This window comes from Caretta caretta, chromosome 8 (genome assembly GCF_965140235.1).
Source record: "Caretta caretta isolate rCarCar2 chromosome 8, rCarCar1.hap1, whole genome shotgun sequence".
Classification (NCBI taxonomy): Eukaryota; Metazoa; Chordata; order Testudines; family Cheloniidae; genus Caretta; species Caretta caretta.
In genome coordinates this window covers 4,515,474-4,533,839 of record NC_134213.1, presented here as the reverse complement: position 1 = coordinate 4,533,839, position 18,366 = coordinate 4,515,474, and the positions used below count along the sequence as shown (strand labels likewise).

General features: G+C 42.6%; 1 protein-coding gene across 1 annotated transcript in view; it reads right to left on the bottom strand.

Moving 5' to 3' along the window:
- Positions 1–1,292: 1,292 nt before the first annotated feature.
- The window catches only part of GEMIN5 (gem nuclear organelle associated protein 5), a 34,304-nt gene continuing 17,230 nt past the window's right edge, over positions 1,293–18,366 (bottom strand). The window contains exons 15-28 of the mRNA XM_048860795.2: positions 16,098–16,269; positions 15,606–15,824; positions 15,084–15,197; positions 14,422–14,550; positions 13,458–13,553; positions 13,029–13,166; positions 12,359–12,506; positions 11,373–11,492; positions 10,568–10,778; positions 9,540–9,797; positions 8,464–8,626; positions 7,337–7,901; positions 6,751–6,847; positions 1,293–1,947 (exon numbers count right to left, since the gene is read on the bottom strand). Coding sequence (XP_048716752.2) covers positions 1,780–1,947; positions 6,751–6,847; positions 7,337–7,901; positions 8,464–8,626; positions 9,540–9,797; positions 10,568–10,778; positions 11,373–11,492; positions 12,359–12,506; positions 13,029–13,166; positions 13,458–13,553; positions 14,422–14,550; positions 15,084–15,197; positions 15,606–15,824; positions 16,098–16,269 — 2,598 coding nt within the window. The 3' untranslated portion in view covers positions 1,293–1,779. The remainder of the gene's footprint in view (positions 1,948–6,750; positions 6,848–7,336; positions 7,902–8,463; positions 8,627–9,539; positions 9,798–10,567; positions 10,779–11,372; positions 11,493–12,358; positions 12,507–13,028; positions 13,167–13,457; positions 13,554–14,421; positions 14,551–15,083; positions 15,198–15,605; positions 15,825–16,097; positions 16,270–18,366) is intronic.

The window sequence follows — 18,366 nt, the reverse complement described above, 5'->3', positions numbered from 1 at the left end:
GCATGGCAGCACTGACCAGACAGACTAATAATGCAACTGTGCTTCATCCAACAATTAATGGATCTTCATGTGCTGCACATTGCCAGTTCTGGGATACCCATTAACCAACTCCAGACGGCTAGTTTGTATCTTAGGACCGATTATGTTGGGAGGATTCTACGGTTCAGAAAAGGGAATGAATACATGATTAGAGGGTAGCTGTACCCCAGCCCTAAATACTTAAGCAAGAGCCTGGTTGTTAATGGCAGCTGAAGTAGTTTGGCTGTTGGCTCCCAGGTCTGTTGAGGTGAAAAACAGAACAGAGTTTTCTTATGCTGTGTTCTCTTGGAGCTTTGCCAGCATGTAAGGCCAGTTTGCAGTGGAAGGTGACTGTTTCCCTTTTATATCATGTCTCATGGTGATGGCAGCAGCTTCCTCCATGGCATGGCTATGCCTGCCTTGGCAGAGGGTGAAGGGACTTCCTTATGGAGCAACAGCACCCTCTTCTGGTTTCCAGGTATCTTGCCTTGCACACAAGCACCATGATTCTCGGGTTACCCACTTCTCCGTAGACTACCTACAAGGGGTTCATCAGACCACCTCTTGGGACTTCAGTTCTATAAATCTTTTCCTGAATATAATGAATATGCTGCCAAAGCAGCTTTAATACTCTCCTATTCAGCTTTCTCTTTAAGTCAAGCTTACATGTTGGACCAGAACAAGTAGTGCATTCCCTGTGCTCCAGCTTTTCTCATCTTGAATTTCCTTGCCCTAGCTGCACCATGTATGGAAATCCATCCCTCTGAACACTCGCTGGTCTCAGTTACAGGGGTTACCCGAGCTGCGTGCAGTGCTCTTACTCAGCAAAACTTGAGAGGCTGAGAGGGAAGAACTGACATTTCAAATTAAATAAGCAAAGCCTTATGTGAATCCTGAGGCTAGCTGTACAGGAAATATTACAGGTCAAGTTACTTGGTTCACCTTTAACACTTACTGATTACACATACCAAATGCCTTGATCTTTTACTGCCCACCTGAACTACTGTTAGGGCCAAATATACCATCAGTGTAGTAGCAGGAGGAAGCTACTTTCCTCTTCAGCAAATGTTCACAAAAGGTTGCCACTCCTACCTTCCCCTAAGATGATGAGACTTGGTTTAGTCATGAAAAATTTATCATTTAACAGAACTGAACCTAAAGTAGCATATGGCACAATGTGAATAAAACTTGACTGTCAGCTAAATTCTAATACACTTCCAAAAATAACCTCTGGTTCCTTTCTCCCCAATCACCTTTCAAATGAAATTCAAAGCTCAAAAGGTAAGACTTTTATTCAGAGAGGAAGCAAAACACTCTCCCCCTAAAAACAAAAAACTCATGTGCCCAAGACAAACTGGTTAAGTAGTAAGTTGCTTAAAATTAAATCAAGTTACTGCTCTTAATTAGATGGCAACTGCTACCTTTTCACTGCCAAAATGTTGATGTCTAATTTGGTGTTACAAGTGTTACGTAAATTCAAGGGCTTCTCTGGCATAATTTCCCCTCCCCAAAAGTTTAAGGGCCATAGCTTTCACCTTTACAAGCACAAAGTATCAATTATGGAGCTGTAAAGGGCCATTAGTAACTGACAGTTAGGGGGAGTCTGTATATAAACTTGATTTTTGGTACTCCATTTTCTAGAACAAAGCATCCTCCAAAGTATGGTGACCACAGAGACAGTCCTTCACTTCAAAAAGAACAGTACAGCCCTGGCTTGGAGTAGCTGCTGGTAACTCAGGCTGCCCGGGCTTGAATATAACTTCACGTTAAGAACTTTCTGCTGATCTTTTCATAAACTTTAGCTCTGCTGTATTTCCTAACCAGGTCCAAGGCCTGTTGCTGCAGTTCTGGACTCAGTTCTGTAGGGCACTGGGATCCAATGTGAAGTAGCACAAGGCCACACTCCAGCACATCTGGGAAAGGGAAGACCTGCAAAGAGAACCATAGATGTTAGCTGCTCTTTAAACAGGGTGGTACTAGCACGTAAAGTAATTCAGGAGAGGGAAACCATCTGTGGAAATATTGCTGACAGTGACACAAAGTGGAAGAGCACTTGGGAAAAACAAATCTTTTGCTGCAGTTTTATGCACTTCCATTTTCTAATACAGAATATATTTGTGTTTAGCAGAGTTTGTTTCCTCCTTCTTGAGCTTGTATTCAGGATCAGAACGGCTAACTTCTCCTTTTAATACAGAAGGGTAGGGGATGAGGACAAGCACAGGTGGCTTTATATTGATTTTTTTAAAAATATCACCTTAATTAATCATCTAATTTTAGCAGTTAGTGCTGGGCTAGTAAGAAGTGTTTATTTACACATGGTGAATTGCCTGCCAGGTGCAAACCTCTCGAGACATCTACAGATTTATGTGTAGTGCTGGGGAGGAGCCACTGGTCATGATACACGTAGGAACCAGTGACATAAGGCAAAGGTTGGAGAGAGAGTCCTCGAGGCTGTTGCTAGGTAAGAGATTGAAGTCCAGGAATCTCCATGGTAGCATTCTCTGAAATACTTCCAGTTCCATGTGTGGGGCCAGTTAGACAAGCAGAACTGCAGGGTTTCAGGGCATGGATGAGACGATAGTGTTCGAAGGAGGGATTTAGGTTTATTGGGAACGGAGGAGTCTAGATGGAAAGGACATCTCCATCTAAACCAAAACAGAACCAGAGGTCAGAAGTTTTTAAAAACTAAAGCATAGGGGAAAGCTCACAGGTGTGGAAGACAGACATCCCTTAGGGGAGGATTTATTAAGGAGGATACTTTGTATCCTACAAAAGCAGAGAGGGTAGGAGCTGATAAAAAGTACAGGTAGGAGCTGAAAAGGAACAGTCAAATGAAAGAGTTCCATTCAATTACATCAAATGAAGGCAGGCTTTATTGACAGATTTTATAAGTGCTTGTCTACAAATGCAAGAAGTCTAAATACAAAGATGGGTGAACTCAAGTTCTTTGTACTAAATGAAGATATTGATAGAACAGGCATCACAGAAACGTGGTAGAATGATGATGATGAATAGGACATGGTAATACCAGGGTACCAAATATACAGGAATGAGAGTAGGTCGTGCTCGTGGGGAAGGGCACTATCTGTGAAAGAGTCAAATATAGTAAAAATCTTAAATGAATCAAGCAGTACCATAGAATCTCTAAGGATAGAAATTCCTTGGTTGAATAGGAAGAACAGAGCAGTAGCAATATGCAATCACCATCCTGGTCAGGTGGTTGGTAATGACTGTGAAATGCTCAGGGAGATTAGAGAAGCTACACAAACAAAAAACTCCAATAATAATGGGGGATTTCAACTAACCCCCTATTGACTGGAACATGTCACCTGAGGATGGGAAGCAGAGATAAAATTTCTAGACATCTTCAGTGACTGCTTCTTGGAGCAGCTAATCTTGGAGAGAGAATTCTTGGTTCAGCCTTAAGCGGCGCACAGAATCTGGTCCAAGGGGTGAATATAGTTGAGCAGTTCGATAATAGCGACCATAATGTAATTAAATGTAACATCCTCAGAGGGAGGAAAATACCAAAAAAACCCAACTCCAGTAACACTTTACTTCAAAAAGGGAAACTGCACAATGAGTAGGCTGGTTCAACAGAAAGTAACAGGAACAGTCACAAGAGTGAAATGCCTGCAAGCTGTATGGAAACCTTTTAAAAACACCATGATGGAGGCTCAAACTACATGTATACTCCAAATTAAAAGAAACAAAAAACCAGTAAGAGGACAGGAAAAAAAAAAGCCACCATGGCTAAAACAGTAAAAGAGGAAGTTAGAGACAAAACAACAGTTTTTAAAAAATGGAAGTCAAATCCTACTGAGGAAAATAGAAAGGCGCAAAAACTCTGGCAAGTCAACTGTAAAAGTATAATTAGGGAGATCAAAAAAGAATCTGAAGAGCAACCAACAAAAGACAACAAAAAAAAACTTGCTGTTTTTGTAAGTACATCAGAAGCAGGCAGCCTCCCAAACAATCAATGGGGCCACTGGACAATTGAGGTGCTAACGGAGCACTCAAGGGAGACATTGCAGATCATTCATTTAGCTTTTCTGCATCGATCTTCACTGCAGAGGATAGGAGAGAGATTCCCACACCTGAACCAGTCTTTTTAGGTGACAAATCTGTCAGAGTGAGGTATCAATAGAAGTCATTCTGGAACAAACTGATAAACTGAACAGCAGTACGCCACCACGACCAGATGGTATTCACTTAATAGTTCTGAAGGATCTCAAATATGAAATTGCAGAACTACTAACTGGAGTATGTATCCTATCGCTTGAATCAGCTTGTGTGCCAGGTGACTGGCAGATAGCGAATGTAGCGCTGATATTAAAAAAAAGGCTCCAAAGGCAATCCTGGCAATTACAGGCCGGTAAGCCTAACTTCAGTACCAGGCAAACTGGTTGAAACTAAAGAAGAGAACAGAATTATCAGACACCCAGATGAACAGGGTATCAGCATGGCTTTTGTAAAGGGAAATCATGTCTCATCAGTCTATTAGAATTCTTTGAGGGTGTCAACAAATGTGATTCCGTGGATATAGTGTACCTGGACTTTCAAAAAGCCTTTGACAAGGTCCATCACCAAATGCTCTTCATCAAAATAAGCTGCCACAGGATGAGAGGAAGGTCCTCTCAATGGATCAGTAATTGGTTAAAAAGATAAACAATGGGTAGGAATAAATGATAAGTTCTCACAGTGGAGAGAGGTAAATAGTAGGGTCCCTAAAGGATCTGAACTGGGACCAGTGCCGTCCAGCATACTCAGAAATGATCTGGAAAAAAGGGTAAACAGTGAGGTAGCAAAGTTTGCAAACAAAACAAAATTACTCAAGATAGTTAAGTCCAAAGCTGACTGAAAAACATAAAAAGGGATCTCACAAAACTGGGTGACAAAACAGCAGATGAAATTCAGTGTTGCTAAATGCAAAGTAATGCACAATGGAAAATATAATCCCAACTATACATACAAAACGATGAGGTGTACATGAGCTGTTACCACTCAAGAAAGAGCTCTTGGAGTCATTGGGGATAGTTCTCTGAAAACATCTGCTCAACGTGCAGTGGCAGTCAAAAATGCTAACGGAATGTGAGGAAGCATTAGGAAGGGGATAGATAATAAGACAAAAAACATCATGCCTCCACATAAATTCATGGTATGTCTACACCTTGAATACTGCATGTGGTTCTGATCACCCCACCTGAAAATAGATATATTAGAATTGGGAAAAGTACAGAGAAGGGCAACAAAAAAGATTAGGGGTATGGAACAGCTTTCATGTGAGGAGAGATTAAAAAAAGTGGGACTGTTCATCTTAGTAAGAGACAAATATGGGGGGATAGGATAGAGATCTTAAAATTATGAATGGTGTGGAAAAAACCTGGATTTGTGCTGGAAATGGCCCAACTTGATGATCACTTTAGATAAGCTATTACCAGCAGGACAGTGGGGTGGGAGGAGGTATTGTTTTATGATCTCTGTGTGTATATAAAGTCTGCTGCAGTTTCCACAGTATGCATCCGATGAAGTGAGCTGTAGCTCACGAAAGCTCATGCTCAAATAAATTGGTTAGTCTCTAAGGTGCCACAAGTACTCCTTTTCTTTTTGGTGTGGAGAAAGTAAGTAAGTGTTATTTACTCTTTCACTTAACACAAGAACCAGGAGTCACCCAATGAAGTCAATAGGCAGCATGTTTAAAACAAACAAAAGGAAATACTTTTTCACACAACGCCCAGTCAACCTATGGAACACCTTGCCAGGGGATGCTGTGAAGGCCAGAAGTATTACTGGGTTCAAAAGAAAAAAAAAATACGTTCATGGAAGATCGGTCCATCAAGAGCTATTAGCCAACATGGTCAGGGACACAACCCCATGCTCTGGTTGTCCCTAAACCTCTGACTGCCAGAAGCTGGGGCTGGACAACAGGGAATTGATCACTCAATAATTGCCCTGTTCTGTTCATTCCCTCTGAAGCATCTGGCACTGGCCTCTGTCAAAGACAGGATACTGGGCTAGACGGACCATTCCTCTGACTCAGTATGACTGGTCTTATGCTCTTACATAATCACCATAACTTGTAAGGAATATTTTAAAAGTACATGAAAGAGTCACACAGGAGTGTAGTTCAAAGTTCTAGCTAGTGAGAAGACTCCTCAAAGACCTTCTAACTACACTGAAGACGTCATGTTTTGAGGAGGAAAATTACATCACAACAGTCTACAACACCTCACCCAACTAGGGAAGCTACTCATGTTGTGTGGCCCAGGAAACTTTTCTCAGGTTTAGTGCAAACAGTCTAACCAACGAGATGATGACTGTAACCAACCAAACTCTCTCAATGCAACTTTTGTGTTGTGACTAGAGCCAATGGCAAGCTGCGATGTGTCTATCATTCATTTTTGGACTGCAGTGAAGTGGTTTCTCCTGTCCAGACATGATGGAGTACTTGTCTCTTTAAAGTGGCACAAACAAGTATATCCAGGCAAAAAGCAGCACTTTGCCCCTCTACCGACATCAGATAGTGCAGTGATGAAACACTTGGGCAAGCCTAAATCTAGACTGCTGCTTCCCTGGTGCACAGAAGTCAGAGGCCGTTAACTGGCAGAACTGGAGAGCGCAATGGTAGCATAGCCCTTGAAGTGCTATCTTCTTTGGCCAAGAAACCACCTTATTAGCAAGCACCAAAGACTGTCATCTTACTGACCAGTACTACCCCACTTTAAACCTTACCTTTAAACTCTCCGGAAATTCTGCCAGCTTCTGGTTTGCCTCTGTAAGCTGTTTTATCAGCTCAGGCAGGGACACTGGTTCCTTTGCTGCTGCTTTACTGTCAAGAGAATATAACACGTTACAATAATTGCTTTACCTAAGTGTACTGTCCCCACCCTCAAAGCAGGGCAGACGGGTGAACTAAACCAAACATGGCCACGTACAACTCTTGAATGACAAAGGCCAAACAAATCATGCACCAAAAGAGACAGAAATTCTTCTACCCAGCATGCCCTTTCCATTCTCCCACCCTCCTAATGCATTGCTTAAGCTAGGCAGCATTAAGGCATTGTATATTTTAAGGGCATTTATTCATCTACAGTAAGCTTGGGAGTGTGGCAGTTCAGTTCGGAGATCTCCGACAATCCTTTGCCATCGGATGTGAATTCTCATTTGTTCAAGTTTTTGAAATGGCCTGTGAACAGCTTCAGTGATTTTAGTTTCTCAGGATTCGTACAGTGAGTGAATTAAGCTGGAGGCCAGAGCAACTGCAAACTGAGAAAGCAGAATCTGATCTCACTCAGCACCTCGCTGTTTTGAAACCTACCACTGGCTCTGGATGGTTGGGGACACCAGCCTGTCCGATTCAATCTCGGAGCTCACATGCATCTTGCTTTCCTGCGCGCCATCTTTTACGCTTTCCTGGAGGTTGTTTCTCTGGTGCTGGCGGATCATGTCTGCCAACGTCTGCTGGACCTCAGATACGTCCTTCTGGGTGCTCTGCAAAGCAGCATGCACTTCGGAAAGGAGCATTTTATAGCCATTCAATTTCAACTGCTTCTCCTCCAAATCACTTAAGCTAGCTGTTGTGTTGCTTTCTGTCCTACTGTTATGGTCTGCACTGGGTAGGTTTCCTTCCAGCTCGGCTGCAGTTTGATTAGCAGTTTCTTCAGGGGAAGAGACAGGTGTGAGATGGCTCTGGTCAACAGCTGTCTGCTCACTAGGACATGGCACAGAATCCAGCACAGCCTGTTCTGAGACAAGGGAATCCTTGGGTAGGTTCCACCATAGATCATACAGCAGCCCATAAGCCACAAAGCCCTCTAAACTTCTGTAAGCTGCCATGCTCTGAGTGTTTGTGCTGTCCAGATTGTCTCTCAGATGATCACAGCCTGAAAGGGGATTGAAAAAAGCCGTGTTAAAAGGGTTTCTCCAAAACTATACATAGAACTGCCCAATGCACATATTTTGCAAAGCTATACAGCGGTCCAGATTCACTCTGGAGTTAGCTTCAAAGTGAAGTGAGCAGATAGGGACAGCTTCCTAACATTTACAGAGACCCCACAACTTCCAATGTTTTGGAAGCTAATTTATACAATAGGCATTGCCGTAGCAGATCACCCCTGGGGTCAATTTAGCCAGTATCCTGCTCAGGCAGTACCAGATGCTTCAGAGGAAGATGTAAGTAACTCTGCAGAGGACAATGATGGATTAACCGTGTCATAGGGGAAGTTTCTTCCTAACCCTAGGCAGTTAGTGGTTGGTTTACATCTTATATCTCCCTTACATAATGTTTTAACCTAACTAGTGTGAGCGTGGATGTGCTGATGGGAATGTCTCATTCTTTGCTAGATCTTAGTAGAACTCCAAAGCCCACTGAGTGGACTGGAGTTTATGAAGATCCCGCACTGAAGAGCTGCTCACAACGCCAGAAAAATGAAGGAGGAGATTTACCTTTGGGAAGGAGGAGATTGCAGATTTCTTGCATAAGAATAAAGTTCCCGGCATCATAGCTGCGGGTCACAGCTCCAAGAATAGCCTTCACTGCCTCATCCCATGAAGCTGTCTCATGGCTCAGCGCTGCTAGGGTCAGATCATGGGAGATATGGAACAGGAGCTAAAGGAAACAGCAGAGTCCTTGTTAAGAGTTTTGTTGCAAGCCACGAAGGGGTCTTCAGGATAACAGAAGTGCAGCCATATGCAAGGCTTGCAGGTTGTTTTCATTTTGAAAGGAAGTCAGTAGAGTCCCTCAAAACACATCACTTAACCCCAGCCAACTTTAACATCTGCCCCACTTAACTCTGCTACAATGTACATATCCTCTTTCAGCTGAGGAGGTCAAAGCACTTCAGAGTGACAAGCAGGACTATAGGCTTTACAATGGCAAGCATGCACCCTATTCTACAGCTGGGGAAACGGGAGTATAGAGTGGTTAAGTAACTCATCCAAAGTCACACGGAGCCTGGAGCAGAGCTGGACACTGAACTGAGATCTCTTGGGTCTCAGTCTAGTACTTCAACCCTAAGAGCACTCTTCCCCTCCTAACATCTCTTTATACGGTCTTGAACCATCAACCTGGTCGTGGGAACCAATCCAGTCTGCCACACAGTGAATGATTAGTGTTGTTGTGACCCCAGCCCTATAGTTACAGTTGTGTTTGCATTACAGTAGAACCCCTATTTTCCCTACTGGAGATTGAGGATTTCATAAAAATCAACAACTTAATAAAAAGGAACATCTCAAAATTACAGTACGTCTGTTGCACAAGGTGCAGTACGGGGCACTGCCTCACTTTCTTCTTGCCCTTCACACCACAGCAATGAAGGCACTGGAACGGGAAGACTTGTTTTTCATAGACATCATTTTCATTGTCTGATTCGTCCCTCCCCCCAGCCTTGGGAAAAATGGTTCATATCACTGCTCGGTCATAAGATCAGCATTAGTAAAACCAAGGTTCTATTCTATTACCTCATCCTGTCCCCATTTTCAGAGGTGTGAGTGTTAGTACACACAGATTCTAGATAAATTACCTGTTTGGGATGTGTGTTGCTGGTGGCAGGAGGATACTCAATACTGTGCAGCTGCTCAAATACAGTCTTGGTCTGTTCAGTGGTATTCACACCAAACACGCTCCGCCACACCTCGCTCACCATCTCCAGGAAAGAGTCCTGGTTCCTCACAACCCAGCTGTGGTAGCAGGGCAGGGAGCAGCTTTTCCGTTCAGTTGGATTCCTTTTGCTAAGGCATTTGCACAGCAATTCGTTAAGGCAGAAAACTAGTCTTTGTCCCTGCAAGCGAAATGGAAGAATGTGCTGAACGGTTGCTAAATCCGAAGATAAAGAAAAACCTTCAACGATACGAGAGTAGATTGAATAAACCCCCTTGACAAGTAAGTTCAGTGAAATCTTGTTTCACAAGTTCCGTGCTCCAGACATAGCTACTGTGGGATGATATTTATAGGCCAGAAGGGGACCCCTATGATCATATAGTCTGCCCTCCTCCAGAACTCAGGCCAGAGAATTTCGCCCACTAATTCCTGTATTAAGGCTTGGCTTGAGCTAGTGTGTATCTTTTACGAAGATATTGAGCTACATATTCTTCCCACTGCTGACCTCTGCTTTGGTAGAGTGACCCCACTGCAGCACCTGATCTTAGCTGTATATTTTTTTTTAAAAAGTCACAGGACAATTCAACAATGGTAATGCATAACTTAAAAAAGACACATATGCTCTCCCAGGGTCCAGTTCTTCCCCCTTCGTGTGTTTTGGCATCTCTCTCCCTTTCACTCCTCCATGTTAAGATATCCTCATGCATACCTGTCTAGCTTAGATTGCAAACTACCAATGACAGGGATACTTTGCTTATCTCTGCAAAGTATCACATACACAGAGCTACAGAAATAAACCTCGGGCAAAACCTTTCAGTCAGGAAGAACCCCAAAGGGAGTCTTCAGCTGGATCATAGCAGTATCTGGAGGCTGTTCTAATGCAAGGCGAATGGTTGCTAAATGGGTCTGTATCTGGAAGGAGCCTGTTGCTATAGGGATAAGCAACCTCACCAATAAGCTTTCCTGTTGCTGAAGGACCTCCTGTGCCCCCACCCAATTCCTGGCCGATAGCAGCTCCTGAGCACATCTGAAAGAAAATGTTGTCGCCAGATCCTTTTCTCCAACTATCTGAGCCAGCTCCGCAGCCGTTTTAAGGGATGCCACATCCCCCTTTTTTGCCAGCACTTTAACTGCATCATAGGGAGAGGCAGCCCCCAGGTAACTAAAGAGAGAGATGAAAACTAATTAGCAACAGGTTAGTATTAAGATGTCATTTTCCCACTCCTTATTGCAGCAGCCTCAACCTGCGCTGTAGGAGTAGTGCCTCAGTTCCCCGTCTGTAAAATGGAGTTAACAGCACTTCCCTACCTCAAAGGCGTGTTGTGAGGATACAGACTGAGGTGCTCAGACACTAAGGTAATCAGGGCCATGTCATTAGTCACCAGAAACCATGGCCTCAACAGAGACACTGGATTTATGGCTCATTACAAGTCTGTAACCCACTTATGCCCTATAACTGCAAAATGCCAACTAAATTTTGAATGGTCTCTTGCAACACATGTTAACTCCTGATGCTTAACAATCTCTTCCACCTTGTATTTAGCTGTGACTCTCCCCGTACTTTCCCCTGACCTGAAGAAGAGCTCTGTGGAGCTCGAACGCCTGCCTTTTTCACCAACAGAAGTTGGTCCAAAACCAACAGTCAATTTCTCAAAAAACTCAGCAATTATGTTTAGAATAGTCTCTCAAGAAGAGCTAGGAATGTTCTGTCTTTTAGCCAGTAAGACAATGTTGTTCCCTTTTTGCTGGCACCTACCATTTGGCTGCCGTGGAATAATGACCATCTTTTTCCAGTATTGCTGCCCAGCAGGTGTAGAGATCCTTCAGGACTGGATCTTCTGGACGCAACCTGGCCTTGGCAATTACAATCGCTTCCCTGAGGCAAACAAGAGAAACTCTTATGAGAGAGTCCAGTTTAAAATATTACCTGCATACAAGACCACACACTTAGGCCCACTCCTTTCACCGCAGCAGTCTCCCTGGGGTTTCAAAAGGAAACTAGCTCAAGTATTTTAGGCCCAAGATGTAGGAGAGACTTATCTCAATTGATCAAGCTATTGGTTCAATTAATTACGGAATTCCACCTCCAGTAGCTGCAAATACCTGATGCTTCTGAGGAAACCAAAAAATGCTAACACACCTGGCTAGCTATGCAATGCAGTGTGCCTAGGGGGAAAGTTTATTTAAAAATATGTATCTTGTTTACAGTAACTAATGGTAATGAGAATGTTTCCACTCATTGTTATTTCACTGCATCCTATTTAATTTAAAAAAGGAACACCACTTTGAAATCCAGTAAACTAAACAGTATTTTCACATACAAAACCTGCCCGAGTCCCCTTGCCCACTAAGTATTATGATTTTGTCTTTTTCTCTATTTTGTAAAATGTTTTCTCAGTCAAGCAAACAAAAGAAAAAAACTGACTGGCTATACCAGGGAAAAAGTGGGACTGACTGAAAGCAAAGTACTGCCAAATTCACAAAAGAAAGAAATTAATATATATTTTCTCTAATCCTTTTCAGTTACATTGATCTTAGGAGTTACCTGTAGCAGTAGTTAAATAAATTCAGACAGAAGTCTGATTTTTAAGTTGACTAGATCCTTTTAAATAATCCACCGCAGTGTCTGTGATTCAGATATTACAGTACCATACTAGTACATCAGAGCCAAGAAGTGAAATTGACAACAGTCAGACCATTCCATTTGCATTAAAAACAGTCAAAATGGTCCAGGGTAGTGACCTGTAAAAATGGTTCGTTTTCAGTAGCTCCACAGCCTCGTACACTTTGTGAATGGAGAGGAGATGGGAGGCAGCCTTGACATACTGTTCCTGAAAGCACAGCTGTTTCGCGAAAACTTCTACTGTCCACACCCAGGCCCGATAGCCAGCTGCAATACAGAAGGTAGCACAGCTAACGACAAGGACTTACACTTAGGAAGGATTCCCTGTAAAACTGACTTCTAAATTCAGTGACTTCTGCACATACCCACCTTTTCTGCCTTAGGATAGCTCGTTATGTTTTAAGCCTTCTAAATTGAGTCATCTAAGCAACGGGACAGGGAACAGGTTTGGAAGCGACCAAGGGGCTAGATGGTACCAGGATCAGTTCTTACAAGTTTATTTAAACAAAAATCAAATGACTGAAAGGACCATCACATGTCAGAGGACAATTCGTTTTTGTGCTTGGAAGTAAGAGGACTGCCCTGTCTGGGAACCCAGAAGGAATCCACTGGGCACTCTTCCCTCCTCCCCTAGTCCCAGAGATTGTCTGTGTGGATTTCTGTCTGTTTTGTATCCAGGTATTGTTAGCACAGTGTTATAGAACAAGACCTGCTTCTGGGTCCTGCACAACTAACACTAGGATACCCTTAAGAGCTAAACCCGTTTGCTTGCATGTCGGCAGAACATACCCATGGGTGACATTGCTACCAGCTGGTCTGTCAGCTCTCCCCGCTCAGCAGCTGACTGGAGGGTGCCGTTCAGATCTCCTTTCCACAACATTAGCTGCTGAAACAACTCCGACTGCCCATTCTCCAAGTGGCTTTTTCCTATTTAAAACAAACACGCCTCTTGGTTCGATACCAGCATGACTGCAATAGTGCTACGCCGCACAGGGGGGAAAGTGCGTTCACCCAGGGCTAAAACAGAGGTCTGCATTTGAGAGACGCAAGCACAAGGCCTTCATCCAGGCACCATGTCTGGCTCCAGCCAGTGTTCTTGCACCCTTGTTTTAATGGACATTAAATTCACAATTAAACAAGATTCAGGTCTCTCTCTATATATGGAGGATAATGGAAACAATCAGAAATGATTCAAACCTGATTCATTATCCCACTTACCTTCCACCTCCATCATCCTGTACAGTGCAGCTCTATCTGTAAACATCCCCAAATGAACGTGATCCCCTGAGTCTGGGGCCAAACCCTCACTCAGGCCTACCAGAGAGAAAATAAAGAGAGAGTAAGAGCTATCTACATGCAGTGAACATAACCAGGAGCAACCAGGGAACAGGGGGCGGAAAGGAGAAAAAGACCTTTAAATCCATTGTATAATTACACTCCACTTTATCTGCTATAAGTATTTTTGAAGGTAGCTTCTGCTCCCTGTCCTGTATACAAAACAGATCGAATTGGTTCTCATATGCACACCACATCTATATCCGATTTAAAGGACCTTCAGGGTGGAGCAAGAATATTTATCCAAACCCAAGTTCAGTTAGTATTTTGATTTGTGCCCTTTGCATCTAAGGAAATCATTGTGTGAACAGACATCTCCCTCAGAGCCCAACTTCTCCTGCAATGAAGTGATAGTCTTGTGTTTGACACTAATCCATTGCTATGAATCAATAAATATTTGAGTTTGCTATAAATAATATAATCTGTAACACAAACACAGACTAGGTTAAGGGGGAAAGCCAAAGTCATGAATTTTCATGCCTACGGGTATAAAATTTTATCCCACCCTACACTGTTTAGACCCCAGATTAGAATGTGCCCAGTATTGGTAAGGGTATTCCAATCCCCCAGCCTCAAAAAGTGGCCACAATGGCAGAAGAATGAAGCGTTATGGGAAGGATAAAACAAGATTTGTTCACCCATTTCTATGTAATGGCCCAAGATTTTCACAAGGCGATTCTTAAAGTTCATTTCCAAAAGCCATATTTAGGTGCCTCGATATGGATCCAGGAGCCCTATCTTTGACACCCATTTGTGAAAATCTTGGCCAAAATGCTTCTGGGGTTGGGTGAGGTAGGGGGATGCCCTAGCTGAGCAGGAAGAGGAAGCTGCAGCTCATCTCCTGTACCTTTGGATCTTAGACATGTAGCCAGCCTCAAGCAGTCCTGATGCAATTCGTCTTTCGACCTCTGGTCCATAGATGTGCTGAGAGGTAGGATAGACCGAGGTTTTCTCTTCTTCACAGAGGCATCAGGGACTGGAATTAAGTTAGTCACATTTTAGGCATTGTTGCATAGTTTCAGCACTAGCCATAACCAGTTTCTCCCTCCCACAAAAGAAACCAACTTATGACACAGTAAGAAATGGAAACTTAGGGTGCTCTAGAAACTGTGTCTAAGCACCACAGACACCTGTTTTAGGGTATTTCTGCCTTATGAATACTAATCACTATGCACAAACCAAATGTTTTTCTACCTCCCAGTTTATACTGAAGATAGCAACTATATGTTCCCGGTTTATACTGAAGATAGCAACTATATGTACTGAGACATTCACATATCACACTAAACTTAGCCATTTTTCCTGCTTGGCGGGTCAGTTAAACCAAAAGTAGTTTGAACTAATATGATGAATAGCTCTGAGAGCTCTCTCTCCAGACATTGCTTAGCTGATGTAACATTAATATGGGATGCTGCTCTTTTACAGGAAACAAGCCTCAAAGTGTGGTGGCTCTGTCTGGTCCCTGAAACCCAATCTGTGTCATGACACTTGTGCATGAAATGTACCAACCTGGTTTCTCTTTAGGGTGATCCTTTTTCACAGGAGTGGTTTTATGATTCGTGAAAGGTTTTGGCAGGTCAGATACAGAACAAACACGTGGATGCAAAGGGAGCTCCTTGGAAACTGTGGGATTAAATGAATGAAAGAAACAAGAAGCTATGGACGAGCCAAAGACATTAAAAGATGTAGTGTCAAGGTTTAATGTAGTGTCAGTGACAGGTTGAGCAGCTTGGTTCCAATGTAGGTTTAACTTCTTGTGCTTGAAGTATTAACTGAAATCAGTAATCTAGAAGGAATCTGCAAAAGCTGCTCCAAGTTTGGTCAAGGGAGAAACCAGAACTTGGCTGATTCCAGGATCACTTGAGAGGGGCATGAATGTGGCACAAAGTCACCCTCTCTTCTCCAGCTGTCCCAGGCACATAGGAGAATTTGGTCCATGGGCATGCTATTTCATGACTATGATCTCAACTTAGCTCTCCAGGCTACTAAGTCTCTTCCATTAACTAAGACAATCTTGGGACTGGTAATTACCTGCCAGGGAGACCTTGTCAGAGAACTCCTGCGCTTCCTTTTCTTCCTCATGGTCTGATATCCCATTCTCATCTAACAAATTGTCTATAAGCTCTTCTCCATTCACTGTGTCGCTCACATCCTGCTTTGCTGGAACCTTCCCCACGGGCTTTTTCTTCTTCTTAGCTTTGGGTTTGGGTTGAGAGCTCCTTTTTTTCTCCAAGTCTGCGCTCTTTTTGCCTGGAAAAGATTGCAATAATTATGTCTAAGAGAGAGCAATCTGCTTAGATATTAGCATGTCACCTCTGGAGATCAGAGCTCCCATTTTGGCTTAACTTCCTAGACTATAACACTGGAGGTCTCATCTACAGCTCCACTTGATCCTGGACACGGAGGATCTGCCTAAGAACTAAAGGGCAGATTTGAATTTAGAACAAACATTACCACTGTCTATTTCATTACTCCTATCCCCACACCTCCCCAGTACAGAATCCTCTGCTCAGGTAGACTGACCTTGAGGGGGCCGGGTATACTCCTGCTTTGAGGTTAGCCATTTATGAACACAAAAGTCATCTGCTCCTGTATAAACAGAATCTGGATCCACTGGTGACCATTGAACACAAAGCAGCCGGCCCCGGTGCCCTCGATAATTGCACAGTGGCTCCTCCTTCAGAACATCCCACACCTAAAAACAAAAGCCCTTTTTTAGGGAAACCAAATATCTAAACAAGTCTGATACTCCTTTAATGTTCTGTATCATCATCTTCACCCATCACCAGCAGCTTTACATTGAGAGGTCTCCAAAGTAGTCTAGTATGTTTCAAGAACCAGTAACCCAAACCCAACACATAGAAGGAGTTTCTGAATAGTCCCTTTTGTTGCTACTGATAACAATTGTACATTCATGTGACATCTTTCATCCTGAAGGATCCAAAAGTGCTGATGAAAGACCCAATCAACTGAAGCTGTGAATCAGTTTACCACTACTGAAATGCAGTCACTTATGGCTTTAAAACACAGCAACTATTAAGCAGTGTCCAGAAACATTGTACAACAGAATATCCTTTAATAGATATGAAAAAGACCCCATAAAGAACCCTAGAGCTAAGGAGTTCTCTAATAGGATTAAGTGATTGAGTCTAATAATTCAAAACACAACACATCTGAAAAGTTTCAGTGTCAAAACTGAGGATACCTTCAGAAGGCTGGATGGCAAATTAAGAAGCCTTTATTTGTTAGAGATGTCTCACTCTATGCAAAGCATTGCAGACTTGAAACTGGATGTGTTTTGAAATTTAAGATCAAAGCTTGTTATCCACAGTGTAAACTCAGACTTTGACTGCATGATCAGACTACGAAAACCCATTCCCTTGCTCTCAGGCCAGGATTCTGCACTTTCCTTCTGTTGAGAGATGTGATCACCTACATCTAAAACAGAGATAGTTTTGTGCGTGTGTGTCTCTGTCTCTCTCTTTCCTCTTTAGGTCCAAAATCTGACAAGTAAGTGAAAGGGAGATGATGTTCAAATATTTGACTCTAAAATAGGAATGTTTGTAAACAAAATCTTTTCTTCATCACATGGGCTAAAGATCACTAAAGATGTTTTAGTTAATCTTTAAGGCATCATGGTGGTGATTTTCTTAATGTAGAATCAGTGTAGTGTGAATATTTTCCCATAAGTAAGTTGCGCAGTACTGATCGATAAGAAGATAGCGCCAAGTTCTGCATTTCCATTGCAGAATTTCTACGGAGCTGGATGGGAACTGTCCAATGAATATTTTTTTCTAGTGGAAAATGCAGTTCCCATTTAGTTAAAATTTTTCATAAAAAAATTCAGGTTTTGCCAGAAATGTTTGAAAATTTAAGCAAAATATTCCATGTGGGGTCAGGTTGAACAAATCGAAACATTTTGGTTTAACTTTGTCTGACATTTATCACGCAATCCACAGCAGTCTTCCCTCTGCTCAAACTGCCATGATGCATCAAGGAAGATAGGTTTCAGAGTAGCAGCCGTGTTAGTCTGTATTCGCAAAAAGAAAAGGAGTACTTGTGGCACCTTAGAGACTAACCAATTTATTTGAGCAATTTAAGTTGGTTAGTCTCTAAGGTGCCACAAGTCCTCCTTATCATGGAAGATGTAATTCAGCCAGGGAGTGCAGCCCAGAGGAGCCTGGGCACATGTAGGCACTGGAACTACAATTTCCAAAAAGGCACAGCAGCAGCTTATGAGAACTCGATTAATATTGATTCAAGACAAAAATAAATGTTTCAATTCGGTTCAACAAACTGAAATAAAATATTCTGATTCTGGAATGTTGAAATGTCTAGTTTCTACATTTCTCAATCAATATTTTTAGAAATTTTCACTCCACAGAAAATTTTGATATTTTGACTGTTCCAACTTGTGAAGAAAATAAATTTTAAAATATCAATTTCCAACCAGTCCTAGATGTCTACTTTCTCCAAAATGTTGCGTGCAGTTCTCTGCATTGTCATTCTACGCAATTATTTCAGTGCCAGAGGCATCATTAGGAAGTCCTTACTACTTGTACTGTTTCATTTTCTCTTCCAACCAAAAACACACATAAGAACAGCCATATTGAGTCAGACCTATTGTCCATTTAGCCCAGTATCCAACAGTTGCTGGTGCCAGATGCTTCAGAGGAAATGAACAGAAAAGGGCAATTAGCAAGTGATCCATTTCCTGTCATCCAGTCCCAGCTTCTGGCAGTCAGAAGTTTACAGACACCCAGAGTACAGGGTTTGCATCCATGACTATATT